This window comes from Manduca sexta, chromosome 25 (assembly GCF_014839805.1).
Source record: "Manduca sexta isolate Smith_Timp_Sample1 chromosome 25, JHU_Msex_v1.0, whole genome shotgun sequence".
NCBI classification, from domain to species: Eukaryota; Metazoa; Arthropoda; class Insecta; order Lepidoptera; family Sphingidae; genus Manduca; species Manduca sexta.
Genome location: NC_051139.1, coordinates 13018729 through 13031003, shown reverse-complemented (window position 1 = coordinate 13031003; position 12275 = coordinate 13018729). Strand labels below are relative to the sequence as shown.

The 12275-nt window shown below is 37.1% G+C and overlaps 3 protein-coding genes across 5 annotated transcripts in view; 1 reads left to right on the top strand and 2 right to left on the bottom strand.

The window, feature by feature from the left end:
* LOC115448648 (solute carrier family 12 member 6) overlaps positions 1 to 12275 on the top strand; it is a 601928-nt gene that overhangs the window by 418121 nt on the left and 171532 nt on the right. The window lies entirely within an intron of this gene.
* Positions 507 to 2740, bottom strand: LOC115448660 (trypsin, alkaline B-like). The gene is made up of 4 exons (XM_030176159.2): positions 2641 to 2740; positions 1851 to 2019; positions 1209 to 1464; positions 507 to 856 (listed from the first exon to the last, which is right to left on the bottom strand). The coding sequence occupies exons 1-4, from the start codon at positions 2687 to 2689 to the stop codon at positions 554 to 556; spliced, it is 777 nt and encodes a 258-aa protein (XP_030032019.1). The 5' UTR covers positions 2690 to 2740; the 3' UTR covers positions 507 to 553.
* On the bottom strand, positions 8772 to 10214 carry LOC115448659 (trypsin, alkaline B-like). Its single transcript, XM_030176158.2, has 4 exons — positions 10102 to 10214; positions 9606 to 9774; positions 9270 to 9525; positions 8772 to 9126 (listed from the first exon to the last, which is right to left on the bottom strand). Exons 1-4 carry the CDS (start codon positions 10148 to 10150, stop codon positions 8824 to 8826), a joined length of 777 nt encoding a protein of 258 aa, XP_030032018.1. The 5' UTR covers positions 10151 to 10214; the 3' UTR covers positions 8772 to 8823.

Genomic DNA, 12275 nt, shown 5'->3' with positions numbered 1-12275 from the left:
TCCTTATCAGGAGTAGGCAGAGGTATAACAACTCTGCTCGATAGTTGTACCGTGTGCGCAATACAACTACGCGACCGCGACCGAGGAAGTATTTTTCTTATTAATATCACAAAAAGTATATTGTAATAAAAACTTTTTAACTAATAAGTGGGTGCTGGTGGTAGGATAGGTACATATTATACCAGCCCAGATAGTGACCACCGTACTGAAGAGGCTAAAACTCGCTGTAGTGGCCCACTTAAGTGAGTCGCGTTCCGGGATCAGCCTGTGTATATCCGGTTACAACTGGCCAGTATAATTGAGTCGACTGCCGAGCAGTAATCATCTCTAATCAGTCGACATTATATTCAACCCCACTCCACTTATCATCAGGTGTAGTGGCGTCACTTTAGTGTGCCGATATAAAAAAATAATTAAACCGCCTTCAAAAACCACTAAAAACCAAAAAATAATTTGACGTCAGGTATATACAGGTTACCAATCTTGGAGATTTAAAATGCATATAATACCAAGTATGAAGGAATTTAATAATCATGTTATAATAGATCTATTTTTAAGAATTGTTTCGGATCCAAACGGGATAACGCTGGACACGAACGTTGACACCGGGGAAGCGACGATCAGCACAGCGTTCACCCCAGGAGGTAATGCCAGCAATAACCCCGTTGTGGTAGACAGGACCGCCGGAGTCTCCTTGGCAAGCGTCGCGACCCCCGACGTCAAGAATGCCGGAGCATAACATGTTGTCAGTCACTGTGCGGGGTGGGAAGGCACGACGGTATCTATCTCTGCAGACTTCCAAATTGATGGACCGTACTTCAACGTGTCGCAGTTGCTCCGAAGGGTTTCCTCTGTACTGTAAATTATCGATAAAAACAATATGAGCAAATATTGCGATATTTATAACATTATTCCAATATTGAAATATCCACAGATTATAATGTTACTGACGCTACGAAACGCAAGAGCGGAATTATTGCTTCACATTGGTATTTGTGACACAGCAGTGCCATATTTATACAATAGATGATACTACGTGGAGTGCGACTGTACTAAACACAAATATTATAAATGCAAAAATTTGTCAGGGTGGATGTATGTATGTTTGTTCTTCTTTCACAAAAGAACTACTGATCGGATTTAGATGAAACTTTACAGTAATATTGGTTATACATCAGAAAATATGTTGTAAACATCACATCACGTACCTGTGTAAGACCCCATCCAGCAACCCATAGCACCTGGTTGTCTGCGACATGGTAATTGGGGCCAGCAAAGTCACCAGCACGAGCATTCTGGTTGAATGCGATGGTGGAAGCGAGGCGCAAAATAGCAATATCATTATCAAGGTTTCTGTCGTTGTACTGAGGGTGAATGGTATGACGATCCACATTGTGGACAACGCCACCGCTGTTAGCCCAAGTGGAACCGACACGCACGCGCCATATTCCTACAGCATGTCCACTGTAAATAACACGCATACGAGTATAACATATTATATCTGTTACTCTGTGCTCAAATTACTGCGATTTACTGGTGAGAGATCTCTCATGTGTGAGAGTGGGTAGGCACCACTGCAATGTTTATTTCTGCCGTCAAGCAGCAGTATATAGTCACTGTTGTGTTTCGGTTTGAAGGACATTGTAGCCAGTGTAACTACTGGACATAATAAGACTTAACATCTTATGCCTCAGTATGGCGAGCGCAGTGGAATACCAAACAATACTTTGTACTTCAAGGCGTTCAATGGTGTTTCTACTATTTATGGGCGGTTGTATCGCTTACAATCAGAGAAATCGCAAGCGCGTCTCGTCATTCAAAGGAATAACAGAAAATACCGCGCTACTTACTGCGGGCAGTGGGCGGCCGTGAGAATGTGTCTGCTATTAATGATGGAGCCGCCACAGGATTGAAACCACTGACTCCAGTCCCGGGTTCGCAACAACGCTACAATTGTGGGATAGTTGTTGATGGTGGTAACTGAACCGCCGACGATTCTCTGCGGAACCGATGGGCCGGCTGCGAAACGATTGAAATTTTAATTTCTATATTTATTTGGTAAGTATTTTCTATAGCAAAGAATGAACAACTAAAAACCCTTGAATTCGTTTGTCAAAAATGGAGTGGCCCGAAATAAGTACACGGCAGACCCGGAAAGTGTTCGCATAGTGAACTAACTTGCCGTGAAAAGAAATTGTTGGCCCAATATCATTAATCATACATAAATAATACATTTATCCTCCAAGAGAAAGGCGGAGGGGCAACCAGGTCACTCAATTTTTTATCTGTGTGTCCGACCAATGATATTACAGGGGAGAGCCTATCGCCATATCGAGCACAAATTCCAGACTCGGGGCTAATACTGAGCAGTAATTCCCTATATCAGCTTACCCGACCTGGATACTTTTGCTTGAAAATTTTTATAATTATACTAGCTTCTGCTTGCAACTCTGCCCACGTGAAAATTAAATCCTTAATAAATATCACGCTATATATTTTCCCGGAACAAAAACCAACCTATGGTCATACCAAATTTCATCGAAATCGGTTAAGAATTTTTTTTCTCATTACTGATTATTCCAACAATACATTTTCTTTATTCTTTATAAATAACCGAATAGTATCGTGAAACTAACTTACCCATAACGGCTACGAACCCAAGGGCTAAGAATGCGATCAACGTCTTCATGATTAATTAACTTGAAAGTGACTGACATCCGAACAGTATTTGACAGATATATATACCTACCAAAGGATTCTATTCATTTATAAATGTTGATTAAAATAGATAAGACAAATTTGGGTATTTACGTTTAAGCGTTATAAAGGCGATCAATTTTCAATTTTCTTTTTGGGTTCCATACAATTCTATTGCACCCTTTTTTTTTAATTATTGTACAATTGTGCTTGTTTAAATAAATGCTTGAACATAAATGCAATTATATATATTGAGGGAAACGTAGGTATTTGGAGTCTGTGAGTAATAAAGATCATGTTCATAAAATTCAAACAAGAAAGTCTAAATCAGCGAGTATAAAACTTTTATTTTAATATAACTGACTAATGAAACTATATTATGTAACGGTGTGTTTATTTAATAGGTTTGATAACATTTTGTAGTGATTTTAAAGCAAATTATTTAATTTAAAAAGTTTTTTTCATCAAGAGCCAATGAGAATCCTTGCAACGCTTGCCAAAACCTAACTCGACTATACCATAAATACCTTCTGAAAATGCGTAAGAATACAGCGACACCAAACAAAGTAAGTCTTATTGAAAAATAAAATAAGTAATGCAGAAACACGAAACAATAGAAATAGAGGAGAAATATAATGGAAGAAGCGGAAACATTAGAAAATGGTGTCAAATAAGGCCATAAGGCGCGTGCTCCTAAAACACGCTCCTTTAGAGTCTGAAACCATACTCAAACGAGAGGTGATGATAAAGAAGGTTTTGATAGTAAAAGTGGCGATGAGTCTGAGAATATTTGCTTGATATATGGAGAATTCGGCCGCAAAAACGAGTTACGATGCTACTGCATATCCTGTGGGTGTGGGTCATGGACGCACAGATTGCATAGAGCGGGATACTCCAGGAGAATATTTTGTAACAATTGTTAACTCTCATTGCTCACATAGTGACCACAATTACCCGCATATCTCGATAATAATGGTCAATGCTATGTTTTTGTTCAAGCTATAATTTTTAAACTGTATTTTCAAAGATCATCATTTGGCCTGAGAGTTTATTAACTAAAGTAGGTTAAAAGATATTTTTTGCAAAACACACACCTGTTTTTTATTTAAATTATTGTCTGGTCGGCTTAAAGCGGAATGAAGTTGATAGATTAAATTATCTAGTCTCTGATATACGACTAATTAATGATAAAATTTATAATGCTGTCAGCTTATCGCATGTCAATAGACATCAAGTACTTTTGTCGCTTAAGTGTAGATCATCGTTGAGGGATCATCAGTGCGCGCTGTTTGGTGGCAGAATTTGAGGAGTACACGCGTGTACTTACGCCGATGTACTACTTGTTTCGTTTTTAGTCATTGAAAATTCATTCATCGCTCGCGTAAGTGGCTCTATACTAATATGCTTTAATTAAGTGGAAACATATAAAATTAACAAGAAAACAGAAACACACGTAAAGTGCAACAAAAAGGGATATGATAATTATCGCAATAAGTATGAAAAATTTCACCTTCACAATTAACTGTTGGTTTGTGCCATTGTCCACTGAAATTACAATTTTGAAATTTTTATATGACATCAAAGCAATAGAAAACGTCCGTAAACACTATTATTACGGAACCCAGTGATTTCAATTCCTGGCAATTGCCAGTGATTTCAATAAAGGAAATTGGACACAGTAAGATCGTATTAGTCGTTCGATTGTCTCTTGATGTGTTCAGAACTTTTTTTGAAAGACTTTAAGGCAACAAGTAAGAACAATGAAAATATATTCATAAAATATAAAAATCTTCCTCCAAACCTTTTTATTACAACAATAAAGACGCTTAAAACAATCAAAACCGAGCTATTTCTGTAGCGGTGAACAATGGAGGTAACAAAAAGTCTGAAAAAATGTTTCCTTTTCATAAAATACATTACGTAAGTATGTACTTTTTATTTATTGGAATTAACAGTTACGATTTTTTTTATTACATAATGATCGCACGACACATAAGCTATTTAAAAATATATAAATGTTTAAAAATAATATTATTTTTTCTTCATAATAGTTAAAATTTTTCGCTTTATTACTTTGCCGATTGGAAGTGTACCTATACCATTTTACAAACCAATGCAGTTTCACCGTATTGTATTGAAGAAGTTATTTTATATGGACAAAAACAATGAAAGTACTTCGATTATTTATTTATATTTATTTTACATCTCCAACTTTTTGTAAAAGCTTTTACAGATTGTTCTTTAATGTTGTTAAAAATATGTTGCTTGGCGTCATAAATAGACATAGCGGTGCGGTACGTACCCAAACACCTATCTACCTACTTATGTGCTTTAATAGTTGCGTTTGCTTTCAACCAACTTCAAAAACGGAGGTTACTAGTTCAACGTGTAGTTTTTGTGTTACTTACCTCAGTACTCAGTCATTTATTAACCGATTTTGATAATTCTTTTTATATTATATAAAATATACTTCCAGATTTGTCCCGTTGATTTTTTTTCAAAATCAGTTCCGTAATTTTTTAAAAATTTTGTTTAAGAACTGTTCGGAAATATTTTTCCACCACAACTATAATGGCTAAAGATGATATTATTTTTCGTGTTCAGTACCCTCGCCGTACTTTAGGATATCATGCTAGAGTCTGTATTTGATAATAATTACGGGGGTCCATAGGAGTTCTGTTTTTGTTTGTGGTATATGAACAAATTCTTGCTCAATCAGGTGAAATTAATTTATGTCTTCATTGCAGTATATCAGTCTCACGATAATTCCCATTCGTTTTTTGCTAGGCAAGTTGAAAATCGCTAATCCATATTTGAATGAATCTAATAATTATCAACATTATCTATAGAAGTATCAACGCAATGATATAAAATTTTAAAAAAATGTGACTGGATTTTCCGCTCGGTTATCAGTTTTATAGATACCTGTTAAATCCAAAAGAGCAATCCTCTTAAAGTAAGATTATATCCAGTATTAATTTAAAGAGTATGCAAAAAATATGAAAGTAAAGTCATATGTAAAGTCAAAATAGCAATTACAAAATTTGGTAAAAAAGGGGAATAATATTTTCGTATTGCTTCAAACATCGTTAAGACCCTTCCCCCAGCTAAAGGCCTTGAGCATTCGTGTCCAAAATTGGTAACCAGTATAAACTAGTTAGGTAATTTTTTTTTAGTTTTTTTTTAATGCGGTTTATTTTTGTTAGAAAGATTTGATGCAAGACGGAAGAGATGGAATGCTGAAACCAATTGCTTATTTTAGTAGAGTTATGTTCAAAGAAGAACATGTTTATCTTATCTATGAGCTAGAGACAATGTCTGTTGTGGAATATTACAAAAGATTACAAAGTTATGTAAAAGGAATTAACAACATATTACATAATAGTCAACAAATAAAATTAATATGACAATTCACAAACACCAAAAATGTATATACCATGATAAATTATGACGTTCGACTGTCGGAAAAAGTGACAATTCGTAAGGGGTTGATGTGAAGCCGAATAGGCTCGGGTTCCCTTTGCCCATATCTTTTAGCACGCTTTCCGACGATTACTAACATAGCAAGTAATAAAAAGGTTTAGGAAGTGCTGCCATCTATGTCTAAAAAAATAAGACATGAACCCGCTCGCCAGCGGGTTACCTTGCGCCTGTGAGTCCACAGTTCCATATTGGTGACGGAATTTCTGGGGAAAAAATACAACGTGCGCCATCTAACGTTATTTAAACGAAGTTTTACATAATTCATCGATATCGAATACGTTAAACGACGGGCAGATAGCCGATAGAATATACTATTATTAATTATCATTGATGTATCTAATTAAGAAGTTAAACTATTTTTATTGTTCATAGCCTAGCAATTTCCTTTTAGATTTTAGTATAACCTAAAATCTTAATGGGAAGCCAGCAGGAATCGTCTTGTAAGGTCACTATAAGTCTTTCATATCTGTCTAAGATGTGTCTAGATAACAATCGTGCTCTAACTTTTTTACAAAATTGACCGAGACTTCGGTAATAACCAAACTTAAATTTATTTGTTTAATAATTATAGTTTGACCAATTATCAAATCTTTATCAGCCAAATCATTATTGGATAACTCAAAAGAACCATCATATTTTTATTATGTTTACGCGAAACCGCGATAATGTCCGAAAATATGTTTAATTTGAATGTCGAAAGAACAACTTATTTGAATGTTACCTACACAGATATCTCTTCAGGAGTTTCCCATTGTATTGGAATATTTGCATATACACCTCTAAAGCCTTTCATCGTTTGTATTGATGGCATAATTTTTAATATTAAATTATTATCTCGTCTCGCAATTTCGCATTTATTGGGCAACAATTTTCCCTCAAGTTCTAAGTGACATCGCTGCTTATCTTCCACGTCATACTCAGACGTTTAGAACTGCTGGAAGCTTCGAATTATAGTTTTCGAGTGGCGATAAATATTCATAATAAAGCTTTTGCGTTTTCGGAAAACTTCTAGAAGATCTACATAATCCCAAGAACGCGGAAATGTAGTCTCTATACCATTTTTTCACCCAGTCCGTGTAAGATTATAATCTTCTAGGTCATTGTACAATTACCTTGCGGTATTCCCACGAAGGAGAATCTGAATAAGCTGACAATCTTTATTGTCCCAGTTAAACACATTCCCCAACTGGGTCCTTATTCTGTATGATAGTGTAAACGCATAACGCGGCCGTGTCATGTTATCTTCGAGAAATGTGTGTGGAATGGTATTCTGTAAGCCAAATTTCTATAGTACTAAACATGACGCGTTGTGTTACTGTGTGGCTTACAGAACACCATTCCACGCACATTTCTCGGAGATAACATGACACGGCCGCGTTACGCGTTTACACTATCATACAGAATAAGGGCCCTGGTCGATTTACGAAACCACCCTTTCACGTAACTGGTTTTTTATCTGGTCGAAAAGTTGGGATAATCTTAGCGTCTATTTGAGTCGCTCGTCGCCTTTTTCGTTTGTAGTGTTCATAAACAGAATCTTCGTCCTCAGATGAAAAAAAAATCATGCTCTTCGTTATCGTCAAAGACAAAGATTCGACATACCTCCTTTTATTTACGCTGATACTAACAATAAATGGGCGTGATGTAATACCTCTTCTGAAATGTAGATCATGTATACAGGATGGTTGTCGGTAGCAAAACGACACTTTAAATAAAACACACTATATTTTTTATAAGCAGCGATAACCTAGTTGTGAATGGAATGGACTGCTGAGACGAAAGTCCACAGGTTTAAAATCCAAAGTCACCTCTGACTTTTCTAAAATTATGTTTGTATTCTTTATGAATGATCGCTTGCTTTAACTGTGAAGAAAATACCATGAGAAAACCTGTGAAGGCTGCCGATGCGCACTAGACCAGCGTGGTGGACTAAGGCCTAATCCATGTCAGTGGTAGAGGAGGCCCGTGCCCAGCAGTGGGACGGTATATAGTACAGGCCTGATATTATTATATTTTTTTTAGATTCCGTTTTCTTCTGTTCTGTCCAGTGATTAAAAATCAACTGCCCTGCATACGTACTACAACGATATTTTATACATTCCAATGATTTTAAAAAGTAACTGAGTATCAAACCAAGTCACTCTAAATATTACAACTATGTCTCAAATTATATGGCATTTAACTAGTATTTCGATAAGTAAACACCAAGTATAATTAATTAATTGTATAAGAGGTGATTTATAATTAGGTCCACAGGAAGATACCAACCGGACGGCGTTAGTTATTATTTAAAAATGACTTTAATAATCAGTAATAGTTTTTAAGTCTATATTAGACGAACCTCTAAAGCTAGGACCGAAAGTATATTACAAATACTATAAATGTGAATGTAAAATTCGATCTGTTAGAAGTAAACGCAGAAACCGCTGAACGGATTTGAATTAATTTGTCACACGCATAGATTATGTCCTGGAATAACATATAGCTACTTTTTATACCAGCAATTAAGTCACGTATAAAATATTAGATTCTTAATTGGATGATTCTGTCCTCGTATCGGTGGCTACTTTTACAATGAAATTTAAACTGCGTATAATACAAAATATGAAGGAATTTAATAATCATGTCATAACAGTTATATTTTTAAGAGTTGTTTCGGATCCAATCGGGATAACGCTGGACGCGAACGTTAACGCCAGGGAAGCGAGGATCAGCACAGCGTTCACCCCAGGAGGTAATGCCGGCGATAACCCTGTTGTGGTAGAGAGGACCGCCGGAGTCTCCTTGGCAAGCGTCGCGACCTCCGACGTCAAGAATTCCAGAGCACAACATGTTATCAGTCACGGTGCGGGGAGGGAAGGCACGACGGTATCTATCTCTGCAGACTTCCAGGTTGATGGTCCGTACTTCGACGTGACGCAGTTGCTCCGAAGGGCTCCCTTGGAACTGTAAATTACCGATAAAAATATTGTTATCAAATATTGCGTTATAAGAAACCGTTAATGCAACCTGAATTGTTTTTAGAGAAGTCGAATTTGGGCCTTGGCAATACACAAATATAAATTTTCGTTTACGATAAGATCACGAACCTGTGTATGACCCCATCCAGCAGCCCAGACCGCTTGGTTGTCGGCAACATGGTAATTGCCTCCAGCAAATGAGCCCGGCTGGGCGTTCTGGTTGAATCCAATGTTGGAAGCAAGACGTAAAATAGCAATGTCATTATCGAGGCTCCATCTGTTGTAATTATGGTGGATAGCATGATGATTCACATTGTGAACAACACCGCCACTGTTTGCAAAAGTGGAACCGACACGCACACGCCACATTCCAACTGCGTCACCGCTGTAGAAAAAAATAAGTATATAACATATTATTTTATTTCTTACTCTGTGCCAAAGTTTTTGCGATACAATGCTACTTACTGAGGGCAGTGAGCGGCCGTAAGAATGTGTCTGTTGTTGATGATGGAACCGCCACAGGATTGCCACCACTGGCTCCAGTCCCAGGTTCGCAACAACGCCACAATGGAGGGGTAGTTGTTGATGGTGGTGACCGAACCGCCGACAATTCTCTGCGGAACCGTCGGACCGGCTACGAAACCATTCAAATTAGTAGTTCCATTCATTATTATATTACCAGCAAATGTTTTTAAAAAAATCGTCTAAAATGACTTAGAGAGAGCTGAAGCTAGGTGGACCACTGGGGACCTGTGGGGACGATTGAAAACGGTGGTCGGTTAAATAGATCCACATCGCAGAAGGACTGTTACTGCGTTAGATGTGTTACGTTACACTTTAAGATCGTATACATAACACATGCGTACTTGACTATTGTATACTATACCAGGCGAATGTTTCCGCATAGTTTCAAATAGTCTAATTGTTACCATATACAGATAGTATCGTGAAGGTAACTTACCACTAACGGCGACAAACCCAAGGGCTAACAGTGCGATCAACGTCCTCATGATTAATTGATCCAAAAACAACTCATGCAATTTCCCAACACGACAAGACTATATATACTAGAGAATCGCGCTAAATTTAGTATAGTTGATAAGATAAATAACACCGTAGGGATTTAATATAACACTACACTTCCTTTCAAAATCAATCTTGCGTAAAGAATTCTTTATTTCCAAATTCCAAAGTGTTCTGTACAATTACCAGATCGCAAAGAAGTGCTTTCAATTGTAGTATCAATTGCTTTGTTTTAACATGAGGCAAATACCATCTGAGCAGACGGTTGGCCAGTAGGTACGCAGTTTCAATACATTGCTATTTTACGGAAACCGCAGACTACTCTGCGCGGATTTCCTAAAAGAGCAATGCATTCAGCTATTACTGACTCAGTAGATGTACAGAGGTTACCGCACGATCTCCCAAGAAGCAATCTGTGTACTACTTGGCACTTTACTCTAGGATTAAGAGGTTAATATTTTCACTTTCACTAGTGGGATCCTGGACCTTTTCTCAGAAGATGAGACTAGCTCTTAAAGACATTTAGCCCTATTTAGTCCCGCTCCGAGGTTGGACTTGAAGGAGTTGATAGCCAAGCTGGAGTGCCCAAATGCAGGATATGTGCCGCAATGTACCTACCTTCTGCCTGAAACAAGTATGATGTCGCAAAAGTTGAGCACTAAGCGGAATCGTGAGCAGACCGATCCTTCCCGCTGTTAACGGTGTAGAAGGAGGCACCAGCGCGACTCCAGACTGATGAAAACTACCAAGAGGTTTTAGTAGATACGCTGGCATGAATAGAAGGCCAGTAATTCCGATATACGCGCGTTGGCGTCTCGGACTGACACGGAAAATAAAAGCGATTTCGGCACGGAAAAAAATGGTCTCGGTTAGATCAATTAAGACTACTAAACTGTTAAACAATAATAATTCTATACAACATAAAAACCGTGAAAAGAAAGATAAGACACATTCGAAGAATAACATGATATTTCCTATGCAATGACCTTTCTGTTCTATTTCTTTCCGTAAACATTTTGTAAGCATTGTTGTGTTCCGGATTCAAGAACATTATAGCTAGTATAATTCCTGGGCATTCTGTGTTTAAATAAATAACACCTCAGCGTGACGAGCCCAGTGCAGTGCCACGTAGTGTTTTTTAATTCAAACTTCGAGTGCTGTTGGTATTATTTGGGACTTGTCGTTTCACTTGTATAAGGCGAGTGGTTTGGTTATTATTAGAGTCGGTACATAATGCTAAAGAAAAAAAATAATTCAATAGGGGTAATATTGTCAATATTTAAATAACGTACTTATAACATCTTATGGGTCCGATATAAATTATTGCATATTATTTAATATCATTAATATTATAAATTATACACGCAATGCAAATACAATAAACAGGAATGTTTTTATAGTCCTCATAATAAAAATAATAAGTTCAATAAATAATCAAAACACTACAATGGTTTATTCAACAAGATATCCTATATGTATACATTCTTAAATCCACAATCATAATTTAGTCATTATTGATTAAGAGCTCATGGCACGTCAGAACATATGGATTTTATGATTAAAATATCGACCGCGGCTACAGTATTAATCTCTACTCGCGAGAGTGTCGAGGTGTTATAAGTTTTTGTCTATATGTGTAAGTCTAAAGCATCGTAGCTTCCAAACAAATGGGCTGATTTTGATGCGTTTTTTGGTTTGGAAGCTGGAGATGTCGAGATGGTTCTGAGTTATAATCAATGAAGATCTATTCAGACGTTCGAAGATCATCAGCTAATTTCCTATTTTCAGGTTTAATTGATTTAAATTTTGTGTACTGTTACTATGGTGCTACTTCTAAGATTTAGTAGCTTGAGCTGATGCTGATGAAGTAGTCTACGGGATACCCAACCTTTCAGCACCCTGCAGCAGATAGACCTTTTAGGCATCAATGTTTCGGCAACCGCGAGGTATACACACACAACTGGGGCCGCAGCTAATGTCTCCCATGCAGAGGTGTGCATTCGGTGTGGACACCGAACGCACAAGAATTGCCTTGGGGGGAAAGTAGCATGTTTTTTTTCTTGTTCCTCCCAACCATGACAAGGATTTTTTTTTTTTTGTGCTATTTCATTT

What these genes read in the sequence shown, in the direction of transcription:
- LOC115448660 (XM_030176159.2), bottom strand. Translation starts at nt 2,689, where the DNA reads ATGAAGACGTTGATCGCATTCTTAGCCCTTGGGTTCGTAGCCGTTATG. An exon ending in TGGGTTCGTAGCCGTTATGG is followed by an intron (nt 2,020 to 2,640) that starts GTAAGTTAGTTT and finishes ATCGTTTCGCAG; the next exon opens with CCGGCCCATCGGTTCCGCAG. An exon ending in CTGGATGGGGTCTTACACAG is followed by an intron (nt 857 to 1,208) that starts GTACGTGATGTG and finishes GATAATTTACAG; the next exon opens with TACAGAGGAAACCCTTCGGA.
- LOC115448659 (XM_030176158.2), bottom strand. Translation starts at nt 10,150, where the DNA reads ATGAGGACGTTGATCGCACTGTTAGCCCTTGGGTTTGTCGCCGTTAGT. An exon ending in ACGGCCGCTCACTGCCCTCA is followed by an intron (nt 9,526 to 9,605) that starts GTAAGTAGCATT and finishes TTTTTTCTACAG; the next exon opens with CGGTGACGCAGTTGGAATGT. An exon ending in CTGGATGGGGTCATACACAG is followed by an intron (nt 9,127 to 9,269) that starts GTTCGTGATCTT and finishes GGTAATTTACAG; the next exon opens with TTCCAAGGGAGCCCTTCGGA.